The sequence below is a fragment of the Cnephaeus nilssonii genome, assembly GCF_951640355.1.
Source record: "Cnephaeus nilssonii genome assembly, chromosome: 6".
NCBI classification, from domain to species: Eukaryota; Metazoa; Chordata; class Mammalia; order Chiroptera; family Vespertilionidae; genus Cnephaeus; species Cnephaeus nilssonii.
Window position 1 is genome coordinate 53,945,483 of NC_137077.1, and position 23,667 is coordinate 53,969,149.

The 23,667-nt window shown below is 45.7% G+C and overlaps 1 protein-coding gene across 1 annotated transcript; it reads right to left on the bottom strand.

Annotated features, from left to right (window-relative positions):
• Positions 1-6,810: 6,810 nt before the first annotated feature.
• LOC307100833 (retinol dehydrogenase 16-like) lies at positions 6,811-17,405 on the bottom strand (the record flags this gene model as incomplete). Its single annotated transcript, XM_079773448.1, has 4 exons — positions 6,811-7,038; positions 7,584-7,747; positions 8,623-8,881; positions 17,093-17,405. The coding sequence occupies 4 exons, from the start codon at positions 17,403-17,405 to the stop codon at positions 6,821-6,823; spliced, it is 954 nt and encodes a 317-aa protein (XP_079629574.1). The 3' UTR covers positions 6,811-6,820.
• Positions 17,406-23,667: the final 6,262 nt, after the last annotated feature.

A 23,667-nucleotide genomic window follows, 5' to 3' on the forward strand; every position in this document is an offset into this window, starting at 1 on the left:
GGGAGCCTGGCAGGTGGGGTGGTGATGGTAGAAGGAAGGGATTATGAAGTCAATTGGCACAGTGACTAGTTGGATGTGCAGAGGGAAGGGAGGCCAGGAGTTGAAGTAATTTTAAGGTATGGGGCTGATAACAGGTAGAATCATAGGTGGCAAGAGTAATAAGGAGCGGGGACAAGTTGGGCATAGGGAAGGAAGGCCAGAGAAGAGAGAGTTCTGATATGAATATCAATGAGATGAGGTCTAGCCAGATGATGAGGATGGGTCATGAGTTCCCTGGGCAGCTGCAGAAAGGCCCTGGGGCTGAGTCCATATATATATATATATATATATATATATATATATATATATATATATATTTGATTTTTTACAGAGAGAAAGGGAGAGAGACAGAGAGCTAGAAACATCGATGAGAGAGAAACACCCATCAGCTGCCTTCTGCACACCTCCCACTGGGAATGTGCCCGCAACCAAGGTACATGCCCTTGACTGGAATCGAACCTGGGACCCTTCAGTTCACAGGCTGACGCTCTATCCACTGAGCCAAACCGGTCAGGGCATGAGTCCTTGACTCTAATAGGAAATGACATCTGGGAAAAGCAGAGGACTGGGGCCAGATGCTTGGAAAATTCTCAGGGTCAGGACTTGGAAGGAAGGGAGAGATTTTAAGCAATGGGGCAAAGAACGCACAGAAAGGTTGGAGGGAAGCTGGTAAAAATAAGGAAGTAAGGATATGAGACAGAGGTGTGAGTAGTGAGGGGTCACACCCAGGGTTACATAAGATGAAGGGACAGAATGATGCTAGAGTTTATAGTGCTGGAGTCTTTGGCTAAACCTCTAGGGTCACCAGCTCATTCCCAGAGACACAGGGCCAACTGCCCATACCTTCTCCGTCTAGAAGGTCTGACACAAAGATCACTAGAGTGAAGGGTCAAGGATGCATCTCTGTGCTCCACGATCTATCAAGGTTGGTCAGCTCCAGAATCAGATAAAGCAGGTGGAAAAGGCCAATGAGCTTGGCGGCTCTATACCACGGGTGGGGGGAGGGGGGGTCAGCTCATGGACCCATCTTTGGGGAACAAACCCAAAGCCTGTATGGGAAGTGATAGAAGCAAACCTCACCTCCTTCATAACCACTCCAAGGCACAACACCTCCTACACTGGATCTAGGAGGCATTTCCCAACTCTGCTTTATGGGTGAGTGAACAGGGAAGTCTTGGTTGGGAGATGTCAGATAATGTCACTTGAGGGCTGAGCAGGCTCAGGAGTAACCCAGTCCTTGAGAAGACAGGTGAGACCCAGGGGTTGGCTTGAATCTTGAGACTGCCCCAACACAGGCCAGCGCCTGGCTCACCACTTCATGGGTCTCTCTGTTGACTGCTGGCTAAGACAGTGCTCTCCTGGGCTCAGACTCCTAACATCACAAAATCCAGGCCATGGATGGAGGCTTGGAGTGCTGCAGGACCACACAGAAGGCTCTTTTCTTAAAGTTGGGAAGGCCACCCGCTCTCAGCAGGACTCCCTGCTAAGTTGGCACCTGCGGCTGATGCGTCAGCCTGGTAGTTGCCCTCCACACCTCTACCTCTCTCTACAGGTATATTCAGTGGAGAGGGGCCTTCACCTTCACCAGGCCTTTTCCATCCTGTGGGAGGGGGAGACTGGCCAGGGCCAGGGCACACTCTGAGGAGGTAAACAGAGGCAGAGAAGATGGGGCTGAGCCCCCTTCCAGTGTTCATTCCTTCCCCAAAGTGTAAATCCAGGGCCATGAGGCTCAGAATCTTGAGAAGCTGCTTAAGGAACAGGGCACGTATTGTGTGCTTTTGGATCCCTGTTCCTCAGCCTCAAAACATGGTTCTTTCCTCCTAATTCCCTCAGAGTCCTAGGAGAAGCCTGGGGCAGAGGTAAGGTGGAGGGTGATCCTAGAGACTGGAGTGTTCACTCCCTCCACCCTATTTTCCTCCCCATAAAGCATTAATCCTCACATCGCACCCCAACTAGACCCTCCACGTACCCCAGTCTTGGTTTCACAGGGCATTGGCAGGATTTGGGGAGCTCCAGTGGACCATAGCACCCACCAGGAAGTTAAGCATGTAATTCATGGAGAGGTAGGTGAGCTTGGCCTCCCAGCCAGGTGAGTATCAGGTGCAGTTCATGCAGTTCTCACCAACGATAAATTCAACTTACATTTTTTCAAAATATTTTTATTTATTTTGATGTCTGTTCAAAATGAGAAAGGATCCTTACATACTTCTCCACCCTTCCACTCCAATTATTGGCTCTAATTTGGGAAGAAAGTTTTAAAGAACTCCCTCTCTGGCTTCAGATTGCTCTTCAACATAATGAGGCTTTACATGACATGGTGGTCTCCAGCTCTAACAAACCTAAACCCTCTCTTTAAGTTACTAGTTGACCACACAAAATCACGGGTATAAAGCTAAATGTTCCACTGAGTGGGAGAGTCAGCCAGGAGGATGAACCTGAGACTGTATGAGGCTTTAATGATGAAATCAGGCTCCAGAAAATGGTTTGCTCCTCTCCCCATGGTCCACAGCTCACTCACTAGATGCCAGGTGTTTCTCTCCATAGATCTCCTTAACCTTTGGACTGGCCCAATCCCATGCCTCCTTGCAGCCATAAGAAAACATTTTAGGGTTGCTCATTGTAAGCCCAAAGTAATGAGGCTTCATGAGAGCTATCTTCACCGAAAATGGGAGAGCTTCCCTCTATAAGGCACACTGGTAGAGGGGCAAGGACTTCAAAGGTATTGGGAGACACAACAAACAACACAATTCCAAAGCAGACTGGAGTAAGTAAGCTTGAAAGCTGGGGTTGTTGTGAAGTAAAGCAGCCAACAAGAGAAAAATATAAAGATAAAATAGGCTCCCTGTAGAGTTGAAATATTTACCCATATATTTTACATACACAAACTTATTAGCTCTAAATCCTACCTATTCTAGCCCTAGCTGGTTTGGCTCAGTGGGTAGAGCATCAGCCTGTGGACTGAAGTGTCCCAGGTTCCATTCCACTTAAGGGCACATGCCCGGGTTGTGGGGGCGTGCAGGAGGCAGCCAATGATTCTCTCTCATCACTGATGTTTCTTTCTCTCTCCCCCTCTCCCTTCCTCTCTGAAATCAATAAAAAATATATATATTTTAAAAAATAATAAATAAATCCTACCTATTCTGTTGCAAAGCACTGCTTAAACACTGTCTCCTCTTCTTTCTCCTTAAATTCTATCAATCTCCTCCATACTCCTCAGTCATCTCCTGCTCTTGTCAACTCCCTAGCAAGCTGTCCTCTAAGGTGCATCTCTCTCTGCCTGTGGTCTCAGCTTCCCCACATTCAGAGCTATTCTCTATCCTCTAGCCAGTGGGTTCTCTAGAGGCTGATCTGACAAAGTAGCTCCCCTGATTTAATGTTTTCCATGGGGTTGTGCTGCCACCAACAGCATGAAAGTCCATGGCCTGTCCAGGGCCACACCCTCATGAGCCCACCTTTCCAGCATCCTTCCTGCCAGGCCAGGCCTAGATGATTATCCCTGGAGGACCCCACAGCAGAGGCAGTCAATCATTACTCACCTTACTTCCCACAGCCAGGAAGCCTTCCACCCTACGTTGCCAGGTTTCCAAGTTCAGTTCTTCATTCCTCAGCTCAGACCCCTCTCCAGGACCCTCCCCCATTCCACTGGCTACCACGCCACCATGGCTAACATGGTCACAACCATCACAAGTGATGGCCATACCATTTCTGTATCTCTTGTCCCTTTCTCGGCTGTCAGACATTTTAGGCCAGGGGACAAGCCTTGTTATCCTCAGATGTTAATTGTGCACTGACAGATGTGCCCAGAAGTATCTGTAGAGTTCAGTCAAATGCTCTACCCCCAGCTCCAAGACTCCCTGAACTGACTATCCTAGGGGTTAAGGACATGGATTCTGCAGCCAAGTTATTCAGGTTCCAATTCTGCCTTAGTCACTGTGGGCCCTCCTCCAGGACAGGGTTAGGTTAAATCAAATTTTATAGACCTGAGGCCCATCCTGATCCCCAAAAGATAAAAAATTGCTTCCTAATGAATGTCTGGCACAAAGCAAGAGAGAGGAATCTGGAAGGAAAAGCCTCTGAAGCTGTGTGAAATGAACTCCCTGGAAAAGTCCTCCCCAGAAGCACAGAAGCGGGAGGACTGAGGGAGGGCCCCTGTCCCAGCCCAAAACCTGAAGGAATCAGAGAAGACCTCAACACTGTATTGGAGATGCAGTACCCCCACCATACATGGACACACACCCAAGATGCTGGAGACGATGACCGCACTGCCCCTTGCCTATGTCACCAGGGGTAGCAGACTCAGGGTCACCTGGATCACCCCCAACAGGTTCACACTGAGCATTGTTATGAAGTCTTGTTTGGTCAGCCATTCATTGGGTGCCGTGGGCACAGACATGCCCATTATTCACCAGGCCCAGAGTCCTGGGCACAGTGGGAGTAAGAGAGCAACACTGTGCTGTGACCCTGTAGTGAGAACACATGTGTGGTTCCAATTAAAGTTATTTTATTAAGTCAACAACAGTGTGATGCATGCTATAAGGAAAAAGAGTGTAGGAGAGGAAACAGAAACGTGGTGATTACAGCGAGTCAGAGTTTGGAAACGTGTTTAGCTCCTAAATGGCAGGGATAGTCCTTCTCATTTTTCTGCTCCTCAGTGCCTGGCACACAATAGGCAATAAGCCCATCTTTGTTAAATGCATGGACAGAGTCTGAGATAAAGTAGTATTCAACACTATCTTATAGGAGAGACATGTAGACAGGTAGAGAGAAATGGGTAAGAGATAGTAATGAAGGGAAAACTAGAGAAGAGTAAGGAAACCGGGCGGGGGTGGGGGTGGGGGTGGGGTGGGGCTGAGAGTGAGAAAAAGAAAAACCATGAATAATTTAATTACTTTCCACACCATGGTTGGGAAAGATACACTTGAAATCCCAGGACTAGGGTTAAATAGAGACAGGCCTGCATTGAACATCAAGAGACTAGCATTGAAACACCCTGCCTCAATCCCAAGGCAATATCTGCTCAAAAAGTCAAGTTCACTTTCTATGCCAGAAAATTCCAAAGTCCACCCTGGAGTGAATGCTCAGGGCAGACTCTGGGAACAGGTGAGGAGGCCTCCTGCCACACCTAGTGCAGACTGCACCCTTGGCTCCAGGAAGTGTCACTGTCTCCTCTCACCCTCCAAAGGCCATCCTTGCCCCATCCTCCCAAGTCCCAAGCCCACTCAGCTTGCAGGAAACTTCTCTGGAAGAGACAGGGGGCAGACACTGCAAGGATTGTAAAACAGACCCATAGACCTCATTGGCAGGGGCAGGTGTTACTGGTGAAAACAGGTTCATTTGTGCTGTTGAGAGAAAAGAATTTCAAAAGGCACACATGTGGAGAAGATTAAATGTGATGGGAAAAATCTATAATAATAAAAGTGTAATATGCTAATTAGACCGGACATCCTTCTGGAAGACCTTCTGGACAAAGCCGGGGCTGTGAGGGTCAAGCCACTTGCACAAATTTCGTGCATCGGGCCTCTAGTAAATACATAAATGTGATGGCAAGATTTTATTTGGGGTTAAGAGCATTAAGACTAGTACACCCTCAGGGACATAGAGGGAGGGCAGGGTCTAGAACAGTGGTTCTCAACCTGTGGGTCGCAACCCCTTTGGGAGTCAAACGACCCTTTCCCAGGGGTCGCCTAAGACATCCTGCATATCAGATATTCACATTACAATTCATAACAGTAGCAAAATTACAGTTATGAAGTAGCAACGAAAATAATTTTATGGTTGGGGGTCACCACAACATGATGAAGTGTATTAAAGGGTCACAGCATTAGGAAGGTTGAGAACCACTGGTCTAGAAGCAACAGTGACAGGGCTGTTAATTCTCCATATTTTCTTGGTTCATAGTAAAGAACAAGGTGTCATTCAGTCCATCCAACCAACTTTCTGATTCTTCCAGGCTTGCCTGTGTGTGTCGGGGGGTGGGGTGGGGGGTAGGCGCTCCTCCCAACCAAGCCCTTTCCTGGACCCACTGGGGCTCCACACCCTCTATCCAATCTGATCACTTTCCCAGTTTTTCCCAGGCTAGGCACTGCCCCTCTGGTATGACCCTGGCTCTCACTGAGCATGCCCAAAAGGAAACACCTCCTTCCTGTGCTAACAACTTTTATTGTGCATGTGCAAAAGTTCTGTTACATCATCTGGTTTCTACTGCTCATGTGCCCAGCAGAGGAATTTCCCCTCCTCCTTCCTCTGGGAATCCAGTGTGGGTGGGCAGGGCAGCACCTCGGGGTGATTTTCCAGTCACTTTTGGGGATTAAGTCTCCTCCATGGCAGTCCCCTGGAGTGTGTGAATGAGTCTGTTTATGCTATAGCTTCCTTGCCAACTCATTGGAATGCTGTCCTGATATCTGCTTCAGCTTCCCAGTTTATTCAGCTTAATGTTTGATTACTAAGCTTATTATTTGATTCCCGTTTGCTTCCTTTCTTATATTAATAACTAGCTAATTATGAGGATAACACAGGGTTTTTGGTGAATTGTGGATGGTGAAGGGGCTGGCAGAGTATTAGGAATATTGGAAAGAACAAGGTTCTGCAACATTAGTCCCTGTCCTGCACAGAAACCTTCCCTGGCTTTAAAGAAATGTATATTCTTTGAATCAATTATTTAATTTTACTTTAATAACAGTATTTGAGAATGTGAACAAAAATGCACCATAGTTCTCTCTACAGATGTATCCCCTCCCTCACACAGTACCCAATTCCCCCTACTATGCACCACAATCTTGGGTCACATGGCCTTAGTAGGTCTTGGGTTACCCAAGTTGACCACGGCATCCACCAGGAAGGTGGGCATGTAGCTCATGGGAAGGTAGATGAGCTTGGCATCCCAGCCAGGTGAGTATCGGGTGCGGGGATGGCAGGAGGTCAGAGCATGTTCCATGCAGTTCGTCACCAAGGACAGATCCTTTGTGCATATTATATCCAACAATCCAAATGCTTTCAGGCCTGTCCAGAATGAGAAAAAATCCAGATGTATGCCCACCTCCACCCATTAAGATCAGCTTACAGAATGAGTTTCTAGACTTCCTGGTCCCCTACATTGAATCCACCTAAACTCCTTAGTGGGTGCCTCCCTCCTCCCCCAGGCACAACTGTTTCACTCTAATCCACCTCTGGCTTTATTCCTAGGAATATGTGCAACACACAACTGAAGGTCTCCACAGACACTAGAAATCTAAGTGCCTGAAAGCCAGCTGCTCTTATACTTGTTCACCAGGAGGTCACGGGTGTCTTTTCTCTCTGGCTTTAGTTTCATCCTCAACAACATGAGAAGTTCACATAAGACGGTGGTGCCACGTCTAACAAGCCTGGATACTTTCCTTGGGTTACCAGTTGACAACATGGGACCATGGAGATAGAATTAAAGGTCCCTGTTTGTGGGTGAGACAGAGCACAGAGGTTGGACCTGAGACTAAGGTGGTACTAACTATGAATCTAGACTTCAGGACAATGGTCTGCTTCTACCCCCATGGACCACAAGGCTCACTCACGGTATGCCAGAAACCTCTCCCCATAGGCCTCCTTGACCTCTGGGCTGGCCTTATCCCAGGCCTCTTGTAAGCTCCTAGAAATCACCGGAGTACTGGTCACAAAAGTCTTGAAGAAACCGGGCTCAATGATAGCCACTTTCACCCCAAAGTGGGAGAGCTCCCTCCTGCAAGGCAAAACGACAGAGAGACAAAGACTTCAGAGGTCTCATAAAAGAAAACAACACCTGGAAAAAAACACCAACCGAATAAAACACCAATATATATATGATTGCAGTAGATTAAGCTCAAAAGTGTGGGGAGTTATGAAGTGCAGCAGACAGGAGGAGAAAATTTATGATGATAGTATTGCCTGTGTACAGAGTTTGAGTATTTTTACAAGTATTTACATACATTTGCTTATAACTCTAAATCCTACCAATTCTGCTGAAAGGCACCACTTAAATTCTATGCCCTTGTATTTCTGTCACATGCAATAAAAAATTGGGCTGTGCCTGTTTTATATTTCCCATGCTCCTCAAACCCCTCCCTCTTCTTTCCCTCCCAGGTTAACCTCCAGGCCATCTGTCCTGTAAGGAGCTCTCACTGCCTGTGGTCTCACCACCCCCCGCCCCTGCCTCCATCACAGCCATCCTCAGCCCTGTAGCCAGTGGAGTCTCTACTGCTGATGTGATGAGGAAGATCCCTGAATAAAGTGCTTCCCTGGGGCTTCACTGCCAACAGGGCCCCTGGAACCCAATTCCCATAGCAGTTATGTACGCGCATGGGCTGTGCAGTGGAGCAAGATAAGTTCCAATTCTGCCTCAGATGCTTTCTGACTATGGGCAGGGACAGGTTGAATCAACTCCATTGCCCTGAGGCCCATCCAGACCTCCAGAAGATAAAAAAAAGTGTCTCCCAATGAATGCCTGTCAAAAAGCAAGAGAGAAGGATCTGGAAGGAAGAGCCTCTGAGGCTGTGTGAAATCAACCCCTTGGAAAAGGCTCCCCGAGAAGCACAGAAGCAGAAGACCCAAGGGAGGGCCTCTGTCCCAGTCCAATACCTGAGGGAGTCCGAGAAGGCCTCAACGCCGTACTTAGAGATGCAGTAGCCCCCACTAATCAAGGTTACACGACCGAAGACGCTGGAGACATTGACCACTCGGCCCTTTGCCTTCCTCACCAGGGGCAGCAGACTCAGGGTCACCTCGATCAGGCCCAACAGGTTCACGTTGAGTATCTTTACGAAGTCTTGTTTGGTCAGCCACTCATTGGGTGCCGTGGGCACAGAGATGCCAGCATTATTCACCAGGCCCCAGAGTCCTGGGCACACAGAGGGGAGAGAGGAAGACTGTGCTGAGACCGTGCAGTGAGGACACAGCTGTGGTTCCAATTCACCTTCCAAATGAGTGAAGACAGGAGGAGGAGGCGACTTGGGGAGCGGGTAGAACAGATAACAGATAACTACATGCTGTCTGCAGGGTTTGGGGCAGTGCAGACCCTGTAAGCTGTGGTGACAGAGTCAGCCTTCCTCCTGGTTTATTCCTAGTGCCCAGCCCCCTGCCTGGCAGAGGAGATTTGATGAGATAGGACTGATGCTGAGGAAATCTAGTGAGTCCACAGTGTGGAGCCATGTTTGAGTTTTCACACATCAATGCTGTTCCCCATGAGGGAAAGAGAGAGACACAGACTGAGAGAGAATGAAGAATGAGGAGGAAGAGAGGAACAAAACCACTTTGTATAAATGACAAAATGATAAGAGACAGTGAACACCTAAGAACACTTTGGTGGATAAAGCAGACCTGAAATCTCAGGTGGGTGAAGTGGAGAATAGGCCTGGGTTTTCACACATCAATGTTCTCGCAGACATTGTAAATATTCACCCACATTTTCAGTTTTCTGGACAGCTCCCATAGTGAGCACTCAACAACTATCAATGAGGGAAAGAGAGAGACAACCACAAAGAGGTAATGAAGAATGGAGGGAGAGAGAAAACACACACACATTGAACAAAAGACAAAAGTATTAAGTATGGCTAATATTTGGGGACATAGCTTGGGTAAAAAAGACCTGAAATCCCAGGTGTGAGGAAACGTGGTGAACAAGTCTGTGGTTGACCTCAGGTCACTGACCTTGACACAATCTGCATCAACAGTGAACTATGATCCTGCAAGAGCTCTGAGAATTCCAAGGACAGGCTTTGAGGGGGCCCAAGGCTGCCTCTCCCCCACTCAGGCTCAGACTTCACCATCAGCCCCACACAATGCTACCCGCTTCTCCCACTTGCACAATAGGCCACTCTCCTCCACCCCCACCGCAGCCCCCGGGCTGATCATTTACCCAGCTTCATGGAAACCTCTCTGCAAGAGCAAAGATAGTCCTGAGGATTTAAAATTTACCAACCACCAACCTCGACAGCAGGAGCGGGGATCAGTAGGACACAGGCAAGGGCTGGTGATGGGAATCTGTAAATATTGACCCAGAGTGGAGTCCCTGGTCTGCTCAGCCATACTCTGCCCTATAGGGGTCATATTTTTCTACCATGTATTTCCCTTCTAAGAACCAAATCGATGCACATAGTTATAGAGATTTGGGTAAAAAAAAAGTTTCCCAAGACATCATTTATGTTGAATAAAATATAGGAAACAATTCCATATCATATCATAAGATACTACTTCAGTGAATGTTACTCAGAAAGATAGAATAGTCTCTATTATTAATACAAAAATATTTTTGTTTTCCTTAATGCATTGAGGACGGATCATGAGAATTCTCGGATTTCTGTTCTTAAGCCTTATGGCCAATCACGAGATTCCTCTGATTTTCATTATTGTCATTTAGAGAAAGACAGTAATGGAAAATGAATTCTCTGAAGTTAAAAATTACAAAAGGAATTAAAAGTAATTAGCCTGTTGTAGTTAGTAATAAAAATAACTTTTTTATATCAATTTGATATTTTTAAAGTGCTCAGTAACCATGGATAGTGATGAAGAACATGATAAAATTCTGGATATATTTGCTGACAATTTATCAGATAGTCCAAGTGAAAGTGATGAAAGCTTTGACAGTGGGTCCTTGGTTATTCCTTCAAAAAGGCGAAAAATAGTGATTTCAAGTGATTCCGAACCTGAAAATTTGAACAATTCCACACATGATTTTGAGTGTAATTTGCATCTTGGTTGCTGAGATAATGATTGGTCAAAAGAGGACTTTCAACCTAATTTGGAAAAAATTGAAGGTAATTCTGGGGTTACGGTTATACCGTCTGATTCTAAGAACATCATTGAAGTCACCAAGTTGATTTTTGACAACGATCTGTTTGAACTATTTTGATATCAATCGAACATATATTATAACCAAAATTTAGGAAAGCACAAAATTTTGAAAGCAATAAAGTGGTCTCCTGTTACTCCAACAGATATGAAAAAAAATTTTTGGATTTATAGTGCTAATGGGGCATACTCGAAAGGATACTTGGAAAGAATATTGGTCTACAAATCCAGTTCTAGCTGTTCCAATATTTCCTCAGACGATGAGTCGAAACAGTTTTCAACAAATCTGGATTTACTGGCATTTCAATGACAATGCAAACATGACTAAATCTTTATCCAGGCTATTTAAAATTTAACCTGTACTCGACCACTTTATTCGTAAGTTTCAAACAATATATAAACTTATGCGAGAATTATCATTACACGAAGGTATGATCCCTGGAGGGGACATCTTCTATTTCGAACTTACAACCCAGCTACAATTATTAAACATGGTTTACCTGTAAGAGTGATATGTGAGAGCAAGACTGGGTATATTTGCAATGTGGAAATTTACACAGATGAAGGAAAAAACTTGAATGACTCTATTCTGTCACTACTTCAGCTGTATCTGGAATTGGGGCATCACATACATCAAGAAAACTCTTACAATAGCGTTTCAATTGCAGAAACTTTATTAGTACATAAAACCAGAGTTTGAGGAACAATGCGAACAAATAGAGGCTTGCCAAAATGTTTGAAAGATGAAGCATCTATGCTTAAAAGAGGTGAAATAGCCTCCCGAAGAAAAGGTGACATTTTATTATAGATTTGGAAGGATAAAAAAGAAGTTCGAATTATTTCAACTATCCATGATGCTTCCTCTTGTAAAACAGAAAAGACAAATCGGCATACTGGAGAGGAAATAAAGAAGCCAGTTTCCATTGTGCAGTATAATAACTATATGCAAGGTGTTGATCTTGCTGACCAATATCTTTCAACATATAATATCCTTTGAAAACCAATAAAATGGACGAAGAAAGTAGTGCTTTAGCCCTGGCTGGTTTGGCTCAGTGGATAGAGCGTCAGCCTGCGGACTGAAGGGTCCCAGGTTCGATTCCAGTCAAGGGCATGTGCCTGGGTTGCAGGCTTGATCCCCATTAGGGGACATGCAGGAGGCAACCAATCAATGATTCTCTCTCATCATTGATGTTTCTATCTCTCTTTCCCTCTCCCTTCCTCTCTGAAATCAATAAAGGTATATTTAAAAAAAAAAGAAGAAAGTAGTGCTTTACCTGATTAATTGTGTACTCTTCAATTCATTCAGGATTTATCAAGCACTCAATCCAGAAAGTCAAGTAAGATACAAAGACTTTCTTTTAACTGTAGCAACAGAGTGGATCTCATCCCAAGTAGATAAATGAGCAAATCCAGAATTTAGCAATCCTAATCCATCAGGTGTTAGAAGTAGGAGAGCTCCTCAGAAAGATCACCCACAAAGATGATCAGGCAACATGAAGCAGCACATCCCTGTGCAAATTCCATCTTCAGATAAAAAGAAATATCCTACCAAAGTTTGCAAAAGTAATGGTAAGAGAAGAGAAACCGTTACATTTGCCAGCTTTGTTTAGTTCATTTTCATATTACAGTGTTTTACAAACTATCATACTTTTAAAAGATATTAGCTTGTAAGAACTTGTAATAAATAACTTCAAAATGCAATGGGTATTTAATTTTAAAGCGTGCTTTAACATTTATGCAAAACTGTTTTGTACTAGTTCAATAGAAATTTATCTGGCCACTGCGTAAAGCTAGCAATAAAACTACTGGTCCGCAATGTGTTAAGATCAGGAACAAAACAAGGGTGTCCACTTTCACCACTTCTATTCAACACAGTTTTGGAAGTCCTAGCCACAGCAATCAGACAAGAAAAGAAATAAAAAGCATCCAATTAGAAAGGGTGCACATGACATGATATTATATAGAGAGAACTTTAAAGAGTCCACAAAGAAACTATTAGAACTGATAAATGAATTCAGTAAAAGTAGCATGATAAAAAACAAATATTCAGAAATTGGTTGCATGTTTTTAAAATCCTCACCCGAGTATATGCTTATTGATTATATTTTATTTTAAATATATTTTTATTGGTTTCCGAGAGGAAGGGAGAGGGAGAGAGATAGAAACATCAGTGATAAGAGAGAATCATTGCTGGACTGCCTCCTGCACACCCCTTATTGGGGATCGAGCCCGCAACCCGGGCATGTGTCCTTGACCAGAATCAAACCTGGGACCCTTCAGTCTCAAGGCCAATGCTCTATCCACTGAGCGAAACCAGCGGGGGCTGCTTATTGATTTTAAAGAGAGGGAGAGGGAGAGGGAGAGGGAGAGGGAGAAACGTGAGAGAGAACATTGATTGGTTGCCTTCCATACCTGCTCGGACTAGGGAATGAACCTGAAATCTTCTTGTTCATGGGACGATGCTCCACTCGACTGAGCCACAAGGCCAGGGGTTGGTTGCATTTTTATATACCAATAATGAACCATCAGAAAGGGAAATTAAGAAAACAATCTCATTTAAAATTTCATCTTTAAAAAACACACCAAAAACATAGGAATCAATTTAATCAAAGAAGCAAAAGACCTGTACTCAGAAAATTATTAGCTATTGAAGAAAGAAATTCAGGAAGATACAAATAAATAGAAGCATATACCATGCTAATGTATAGTAATAATTACCCTTGTTAAAATGTCTGTACAACCAAAATCAACCTATAAATTCAATGCAATCTTTCAACATGTCCATACTATTGAAATCAATCTATAGAATCAATGCAGACCCTATCAAAATACCATTGGCATTTTTCACAGAACTAAAAATAGTACCAAAACTTATATGGAACCACAAAAGGCCCTGACTAGCCAAAGCAATCGTGAGAAAGAAGAACAATTTTGGAAGTGTCACGCTATTTGATAACAAACCATACTACAGGACTATAATAATCAAAAGAACATAGTAGGTGTCAGAGAGGAGGGGGTTGGGAGCTGGCTGAGAAGGTGATGGGATTAAGCAAAGAAAAAAAAAGAAGAAAGACTCATGGACACAGACAACAGTATGGTGATTGCCAGGAGGAAGGGGAAATGCAGGAGGTAGAAGAGAGTAAAGAGGGGATAATTGGTGATGGAAGAAGACTTGACTTGGAGTGGTAAACACACAATACAATATACAGATGATGTACTGTAGAATTGTATATCTGAAACTTACATAATTTTATTAACCAATGTCACCCCAATAAATTCAATTTTTTAAAAAGCATGGTACTGACATAAAAACAGACACATAGATCAATGGAATAGAATAGAGAGCAATGAAATAAACGCACACCCATCGGCCAAGCAATCTATGACAAAGGAGGCAAGAATATACAATGGGATAAACACGGTCTCTTCAATAAATGGTATTGGAAAATCTGAACAAACACATGCTCAAAAATTAAACTAGACTACTTTCTTACACCCAATACAAGAATAAATGAATTAAAGATTTAAATGTCAGACTCAAAACCATAAACTCCTAGAAGAAAAACATAGACAGTAAACTCTTTGACACTGGTCTTGGAATATTTTTGGATATGTCTTCTCGGGGAAGGAAACAAAAGAAAAAAAATAAACAAATGGGACTACATCAAAATAAAAAGTTTTTGCACAGCAAAGAAAACCATAAATGAAACGAAAAGACAACCTACAGAATGGGAGAAGATATTTGCCAATGATATATCCTGTAAGGGGTTAATATCCAAAACATATAAGAAATTCATCTTAACACCAAAAAGACAAACAATCTGATTAAAAAATGGGCAGAGGACCTGATAGATATTTCTCCAAAGGGGGCATAAAGCTGGCCAATAGACATATGAAAAGATCATCAACATCACTAATTATCAGAAAAATACAAATGAAAACCAAAGTGAAATATCACCTCACATCGGTCAGAATAGCTATCATCAAAAAATCAACAAACAGCCCAGCAGGAGGAAAGAAGGGGAGCTCAGAGGTTGATCATTGACCTATGAACCAGGAGGTCATGGTTCGATTCCCTGTCATGGAACATGCCCAGGTTGTGGGCTTGATCCCCATTGGGGGGCATGCAGGAGGCAGCTTATCAAAGATTTTCTCTGATCATTGATGTTTCTATCTCTCCCTCTCCCTTTATCTCTGAAATCAATAAAAATATATTTTAAGAATCAATAAACAACAAATGTTGGCAAGGATGTGAAGAAAAAGGAAACATTGTGCACTGTTGGTGGAATTGCAAATTGGTGTACCCACTATGAAAAACAGTATGGAGGCCGAAACCGGTTTGGCTCAGTGGATAGAGCGTCGGCCTGCGGACTGAAAGGTCCCAGGTTTGATTCCGGTCAAGGGTGTGTACCTTGGTTGCAGGCACATTCCCAGTAGGGGGTGTGCAGGAGGCAGCTGATCGATGTTTCTCTCTCATCGATGTTTCTAACTCTCTATCCTTCTCCCTTCCTCTCTGTAAAAAAAAATCAATAAAATATATTAAAAAAAAAAAAAGATGGAGGCATTTCCTAGTCCTCATTCTATATTAAAAAAAACACCAAAAACCAGTATGGAGGTTCCTCAAAAAAATAAAAATAGAACTACCATGTAACCCAGCAATCACCCGATGGGTATTTCTTCCAAAAGAAAGAAATCCAAAACACTTATTGGAAAAGATATATGCACCCCTATGTTCATTGCAGCATTATTTACATTAGCCAATTTATGGAAGCAACGTAAGTGGCCATCAATAGACAACTGGATAAAGGAGTAGTACAAATATTACTCAGCCATAAAAAAAGAATGAAATCTTACCAGTTTTGACAACATGGATGGACCTAGAGGGTATTATATAAGCTAAGTGAAATAAGTCAGAGAAAAACAAATACCATATGATTTCACTTATATGTGGAATCTAAATGAACAAGGAAGACAGAAACAAACTCATACATACAGACAACAAATTGATGATTGCCAGGTGGGAGGGGCATGGGGGATTGGGTGAAAAAGGTGAAGAGATTAAGAAGTACAAAGGCAGGGGAGGGTGGATGGGAAGAAATCAACCAATGAACTTGTATGCATATATGCATAACCTATGGACACAGACAATGGGGTGGTGAGGATCTGGGGTTAGGGTAAAGGGGGGGCCAAGAGCAGGCTGGAGAGATTCCTGGGGGACAGAGGAGGACCTATGTAATACTTTCAACAATAAAGATTAAAAGAAAAAAAAAGAAGTACAAAGGGCAGTTATGAAATAGTCACTGAGAGTAAAGTACAGCATAGAAAATAGGTCAGTATTATTGTAATAATTACGTGTGGTACAAGGTGGATACTAGATTTATTGGGGAATCACTTTATAAGTCAGATAAATGTCTGACCACTGTGCTGTACGCCTGAAACTAATATAATGTCAACTGTAATTGATTTTTAAAAATTTTTAATTAATGTTTTTGAAGAAATTTCATTATGTTGTATAATTGCTCATCTTCTATTAATGCATAGAATAGGATACAAACTATGGACAAAATATAATATTTGTCAAAATGTTAACAGCATTATTTCTAGGTTGTGAAATTATGGTGAGTTTTCTCTATCCCTGTGCTTTCCAAATTTCCTACATTGATGGTATTTTACATTTCTTAGATAAATGAGATCACTGTCTTTTTTCTTCCCCCTTAACATGATAGGCACAATTGCAGTAAAAGAGAGAGAGGACACGAACACTCATTAGATTTCTGACTTCCCTTTCTGACCCTCCTGAAATCTCAGTGTTGTCACCTGAAAATGGGTGACATCAACTCCCTGATTGGACGATTATGACTCACCAACAAGAACATGTTAATGTGCTGAGAACAGGAGCCCAGTTCCAGCGCTGCCCCCCAGCCACCCATTTAAGCTTCAGGCTCCTGCCCCCTTCTCCACCCCTCCTCCAGAAAGTGGGCCCTGATCTCCCCGGGGCACTCAGCATCTAGAAATTCAGAGACAGAGACAGGAATTCTGCAGGGACCAATTCTCATCAACACAACCTCTCCCAAACTACAGAGCTCCAAAGTCAGAGGCTAGGGCAGTGGACTGAGAAGAGGCTCAGCTGGTATGCTGGGTGAGGTGAAGAAAGCTAGTAGGATCTCAAGTCCTAGAAAACACGTTGGGAATCTTCCCCAGGTAGCAAGGGGTCTTCTCTTGACAGGAGAGAAGGAACAGACTTGAGAAACCTGGGTGATACCTCTGTCCCCCGTGCGCTCCTTCACCCACTGGGTGGCCGCAGCGATGCTCTCTGTGCTGGTCACATCCAGGATCACTGTCTCCAGCCTGTCTGACGCCTTGACCCTCAGCTGCTCGGCCCCCTTTTCTGTCAGACATGCAGCCAGCACCCTCAAGCCTCGGAGGTCCAGCTGCCTGGCCAGCAGGTTCCCGAAGCCCGAGTCACAGCCCGTGATGAAGACATACTTGTCCCGGAGGTGGCTCACCACCTGCCTCTCCCGGTACCAGCGCAGAAGGTAGTACAGGCCCACGAGGACTGTCAGGTACAGCCACATGGCTTTGAGGGACAGGCGGTAGGCAAGGGAGAAATGAGAACGTGGCCCGTGTTCAGTCCGGAGGATCTAAGAACACAGGGTGTAAGTTAGCATACCAGTCTCCAGGCACTCTGACATGGAGTCCTCAAGTCTTTTCTGTTCATCTGGTTTAGTGAGTATTTGTTTGTTTGTTTAGTGCGAATGATTGATCCGTGCCCCATTTTGTAGATCTTTGGTACACTTACACCATTTCTAATAGATGACATTGCATTGCTCAGGAAATCCCTTGACCTGAGGATAGTTTTCCCAGCCACCTGATCTGAGTTCTCCCACTCCTCCCTCCTTCCCTCCTCTCTTCTTTTCCCCATCAACCTGCCCTAAATAGGAGCCCCCTATGGTCATGGTCTCATGGTCCAGAACTGTCTTCTTCCCTTTTTTCTGCTCATGTCTGGAACCTTGCCCCCCTGATCTACTGGAACAGTGGTCAGCAAACTCATTAGTCAACCTAGTCAAATAACAATCAACAGTACAACGACTGAAATTTCTTTTGAGAGCCAAATTTTTTAAACGTAAACTTCTGCTAACGCCACTTCCTCAAAATAGACTCATCCAGGCCCTGGTATTTTGTGAAAGAGCCACACCCAAGGGCCAAATTGCCGCATGTAGCTCACGAGCCACAGTTCGCCGACCACGGTTAACTGGAGAGTTTCACAAAGAGGACGCACTTTGAATCAAGACACACGTGAGTTCAATATCCAGCTCAGCTCCACCTACCGTGTGACCTTGGCAGCGGGCGGAGCCCCTGAGGTTCTCACTTGGCTCAGCACAGAATTCACTCCTAAGAAAACTAAGCTCTGCTTAGAAAACTAAGTTTTGGATTAGAAAGAGAGGGAAAGGGGTATCCTGTCCCCTGCTGATGCAGAAACTATCAGGGGCACAAAGGTTCTCTGGAGACGGGAGGGTGTCTGACTTACCTCAGAGGCAAACAGGAGAAGAAGGGAATGGGACGGCCACACTCAGGGAAACTTCTCCCGGCACCTGGGATGGTGGAAAGGAAGGGCCTGTGGGAAGAAGGCCTAACAGCTACCCCCTCACCCCATGAAGACGCCTTGTCCCCATCCCTGGCCCTCTGCCCCATGCTGAGACTCTCCCCTGCTGGCCACACGTGCAGAATCCAGACCCAGACCCAGACTCCAAAGGTAGAAAGGATCCGCTTAACAGGGACCACGTCTGGATCCTTAACTTCACCATCAGGGATGCTGTAACCCCAGTAACCACAAAGGCCTCCGTCCACTTTGTATGAGGGGGAAGATGGGGAGGTGGAGACATCTGCCCCCTCGGGAGACTAAAGAAAGGACTAGACCCTGGAGCCCAGACAGGCTGTCCCCGAGGGGCTTCAGGGTGAGATGAGGAAACCATTTCATAAAAGGGGGTGAGCCAGTGGGGGGAACGGATCTGCAGCGTGGGACAGGAACAGAAGACGCCAGTTTCAAGCTCTGGGGCCTCCCTCACTGTCCAGTTTCACAGTTCTGACTGGTAAGCAGGGAAGAGTAGAGGCACTGGGAGAGGAGAGAGGTTTCCTTAAAGAAATGCCTGGACATATGGCAGCAAGCAGAAGAGACAGACAGGGGCAGACTCAGCCTTCAGCTGTAACTCTTGTCTGCAGAGAGGTACTGTGTGGATCTGAGAGTGTTTGTCCCTCATGTTGGGAGGCGGCAGCAGGATGGCACCTGCTGGCCCTGCAGAAACCAGCCTGGTCCTGCTTCCTGGGGTGACGGCCAGCACCCGCTACAAAACTTTCCCAGGATAGAGAAGGAGGAAAGCAAGGAGGGAGGAAGGAGCCCTCAGGGAGCCAAGGGGCATGCAAACCCTCCTAAGGGGAAAATTTGCTGTTTCTTGGAAGCAACTGGAGATTTCGTTCCTTTGTGACCACATTCCTTCAACCACAAAGTCTCAAGGGCTAGAGGCAGAGAAATCTCCCAGCCCACCTGATCGGTGCTTCATTCTGGTGAATCCTAAAAGCTATATAACTGCTTGGGTATTGCCAGGAGCTTCAGAGTCCATCCAGTTGGGAACAATCACAGGAAGTTCAGGAGAGAGCAGTAAGAGAGAAACGGAATCTGGATGACATCTACTCACCTGGGAGCTACAGGGGCTAGAATGAGCAATCCTTCAGAAGCGTCCCAGAGACTGAGTCTCATGGCAGTGAGTGTCTGCAGTAGACCTTTAACAGGAAGTGCAAGGGCCCCTCAAAGCTTGGTCAGGCTCCAGGGCACCACCACTTGAGCAATGGGAGAGCTGGAACAGAGACACGCGCCCCCTGGTGGCTCCACCGAGTCTTAGCGGAGACTTCTGTCCAAAGAAAAACATCCTCCTCCTATTACTTGTATGGGTCTCTAAAGAGGGGATTGCATGGTAAATGAAAAGGGGCTCTGGAAAGGGTATGGAGTGAGGGTCAGTTGTGCAAGCTGGCTTCCAATTTTATAGGTATGCTGCCCCACTGCCTGGAGTGTGGATCCAAACATTTTGAGATGCACCCCTGCCTTTAGGTGTGAAGGTCTGGCACTGGAGGGGATGAGAGTTACTGGTGGAAAGTCATTGAGCCCGCGCTCCTCATAAAGGTCCAGGGCAGCAAAAGGAAGGAGTGAGGGCAGTGTCCTTGGGGCTGTCTCATTGCATGGGTCCCAACCCCTGACGGGTTCATCGCACTGGACCTGGCTCCCTCCCCAACAATGGAGTCTAGAAGGAGGAGGGATGGGACTTCTTGGAGAGTAGGGGTGAAGATGTGGGCTGGTTTGCATTGGATTTCTTTGTTGTTGTTCCATCTTCAGGTTTGGCCCCCTTAAGTCACAGTCCACATTTGGGGCCACTGGACCCATCTGGATGCAGCTCTGCCCCAGGTAGAGCCTAGAATGGAGGGCCATGGGTTTATAACCCCACAGTTCTCTGACACTCTGGAGAGCACTCTTTGGGGTGAATCCAAAGCTTGTGAACATACACTTGTAAGGCCAAGGTATTATGTAAATCAACTATTCTTATTTCATTTCAGTTTGTTTGGTATGCCTGGCTATGTTTGTGTGTAAAGAATATTGTGCAAATCCAGAGACTTCAGATTAAGCATGAAGTTCTTGCCTGGCATTTGAGTGGGAGACATGCATTAACCTTGAGTCAGCTGACACCAGAGCTTCAAAGAATGCAGAGATCCTTGAGGATCCTCGCAGTCATCTCTGTGTCCTCAGCAGTCTCACGTCTCACACCAAGCTCTCACTAAGGTTGGAGACTGAATAGCCCTGCAACATCCCACCTCCCTCTCTGTATCGCGAAGAACAGAGAGATAGTTCTACAGCATGAGGTTCCCCTGAAAGCACCATATTCATGATTTTAAACCAAAGGAAGAAAGCTAAGACACCTGGCAAGTACTCCCCAACTCCCATTTGTACTCAGCCTATAAATATCTTTCACGATGTGCAAATGCCCACTCTCTGTTTAGTCCATTCTCAGAACATTGTCAGAACCCTGGAGGCAAAGAGTCGGGGCCCCAGTAAGCACTACGGAATTAAGGGAACTCCTGCCCAGAACACAGCGGGTGCTCAATAAAGGTTTCAGAAAACGAAAGTCTGGGATCCAGAGGTGATTCTACTCTCCTCCACTAGAAAAGTTCAGGATGGGATCTGGGCATGGGAACATGGTGTAGTGACAGAAGATGGGGGTCACAGGACTCTACACGAGGGGACAGATACTCTACAGCTGGCTCCTGCGGCCGATGGATCAGGCTGGTGGCTGTGCTTTTCACCCTTTGTCTGTCCACAGAGGCTGATGGGAGGTGGAGAAGAGACCTGAGGCATCCAGAGAAGTGCTGGGTCCTGCCAGGGCCTCAGGACTTGTTTGTCCATCCTTATACCTCATCCTGTGACTCCAGATTTCATGACAAATCCTGGAGAGGAGACATTAGCCCCTCAGCTCTCTGGAAGGAAGGAAGGGATCTCACTTTCCTCTTCAAATCCCTACCCAGGTCATTCCATCCATCTATTAACCATCCTTAAAGCCCCTGATTCTTCCTCTCATCTACCCACACCCCACTGCTCCCGAAGGTCACAGTTTCACTACCTGGGCCTCAATAAAGTTTTCAAGTTTAAGGCAAATATAATCAGTGGAAATCCATGTTTTCAAGACAAATCAATAACTGGTTTTGGTGTCCTTTCTCAGGATCCCTGTTGAGACACAGCCTTCCAGCCAAGATCTAGCTGAGTTGGCCACTGAGGCTGATGGGTCCAGGCTGTGTCCGTTTTATCTTTCCTGTATTCCTGAACCCCTCCCTCTTCTCTCCCACCCAGGTCAACCGACAGGCCATCTCACCTGTAAGGTGCTCTCTCTGCCTGTGGTCTCAGCTCCCAGCCCGCTCCCCACCCCCATGCTCAGCCCTGTAGCCAGTGCAGTCTCTACTGCTGATGTGATGAGGAAGCTCCCTGAATAAAGTGCTTCCCTGGGGCTTCCTCTTTTGGCAACGCCCTCCCGTTGCAGGCCCCTGGAACCCAATTTCCATAGCAGTTATGTATGCGCATCAGCTGTGCAGTGGGGTCAGATCAGTTCCAATTCTGCCTCAGTTGCTTTCGGACTGTGCACAGGGACAGGTTGAATCAAACTAATTGTGTGGGGCCCAAACTAATATCTAGAACAGCAACAACAAAAAGGTGCTTCCAGTCCTAGCCAGGTGGCTCAGTGGGTTGGAGTGTCACCCCATACACCAAAAGATTGTGGGTTCGATCCCCCGTCAGGGTGTGTATGAGAAGCAACCAATCAATGTTTCTCTCTCCCCCCCACCCTCTCTCTCTATCTCAATCCTTCTTTCTCCCTCTAAATCAATAAAAACATATCCTCAGGTGATGATTAAAAAAAAAAAAAAGGTGCTTCCCAATGAAAATGCCTGGCATAAAGCAAGAGAGAAGGATCTGGAGGAGAAAGCCTCTGAGGCTGTGTGAAATCACCCCCTTGGAAAAGGCTCCCCGGAAGCACAGAAGCAGAAGAACCAAGGGAGGGCCTCTGTCCCAGTCCAATACCTGAGGGAGTCCGAGAAGGCCTCGACACCGTGCTTAGAGATGCGGTAGCCCCCACCCGAAACACTCCACTGCCCAAGACACCCACATGGTCCAGAGCCTTCCTTACCCGGGGCAGCAGACTCAGGGTCACCTCGATCACCCCCAACAGGTTCACGTTGAGTATCTTCACAGAGTCATGTTTGGTCAGCCACTCATTGGGTGCCGTGGGCACAGAGATGCCAGCATTATTCACCAGGCCCCAGAGTCCTGGGCACACAGAGGGGAGAGAGGAAGACTGTGCTGAGACCGTGCAGTGAGGACACAGCTGTGGTTCCAATTCACCTTCCAACTGAGTGAGGACAGGAGGAGGAGGTGACATGGGGAGCAGGTAGAACACATAACAGATAACTACATGCTGTCTGCAGGGTTTGGGGCAGTGCAGACCCTGTAAACTGTGGTGACAGAGTCAGCCTTCCTCCTGGTTTATTCCTAGTGCCCAGCCCCCTGCCTGGCAGAGGAGATTTGATGAGACAGGACAGATGCTGAGGAAATCTAGTGAGTCCACAGTGTGGATCACACAGAGCCATGTTTGAGTTTTCACACATCAATGCTGTCCCCATTAGGGAAAGAGAGAGACACAGACTGAGAGAGAATGAAGAATGAGGAGGAAGAGAGGAACAAAACCACTTTGTATAAATGAGAAAAAGATAAGAGACAGTGAACACCTAAGAAAACTTTGGTTGAGTAAAACAGACCTGAAATCTCAGGTGGGTGAAGTGGAGAATAGGCCTGGGTTTGCACAGATCAATGTTCTTCCCACAGAAATTGTAAATATTCACCCACATTTTCAGTTTTCTGGACAGCTCCCATAGTGAGCACTCAACAACTATCAATGAGGGAAAGAGAGAGACACAGACAGAGAGATAATGAAGAATGGAGGGGAGAAAGAAAAACACACACACACACATTGAACATAAGACAAAAGTATAAATATGGCTAATATTTGGGGACACAGGTTGGGTAAAGGAGACCTGAAATCCCAGGTGTGAGGAAACGTGGTGAACAAGTCTGTGGTTGACCTCAGGTCACTGACCTTGACACAATCTGCAGCAACAGGGAACTACGATCCTGCAAGAGCTCTGAGAAAACCATGGACAGGCAATGAGGGGGCCCAAGGCTGTCCTTCCCCAACTGCAGCACAGACCCTGAGCCCCAGTCAATGCCACCCTCCCCTCTCCCTTGCACAG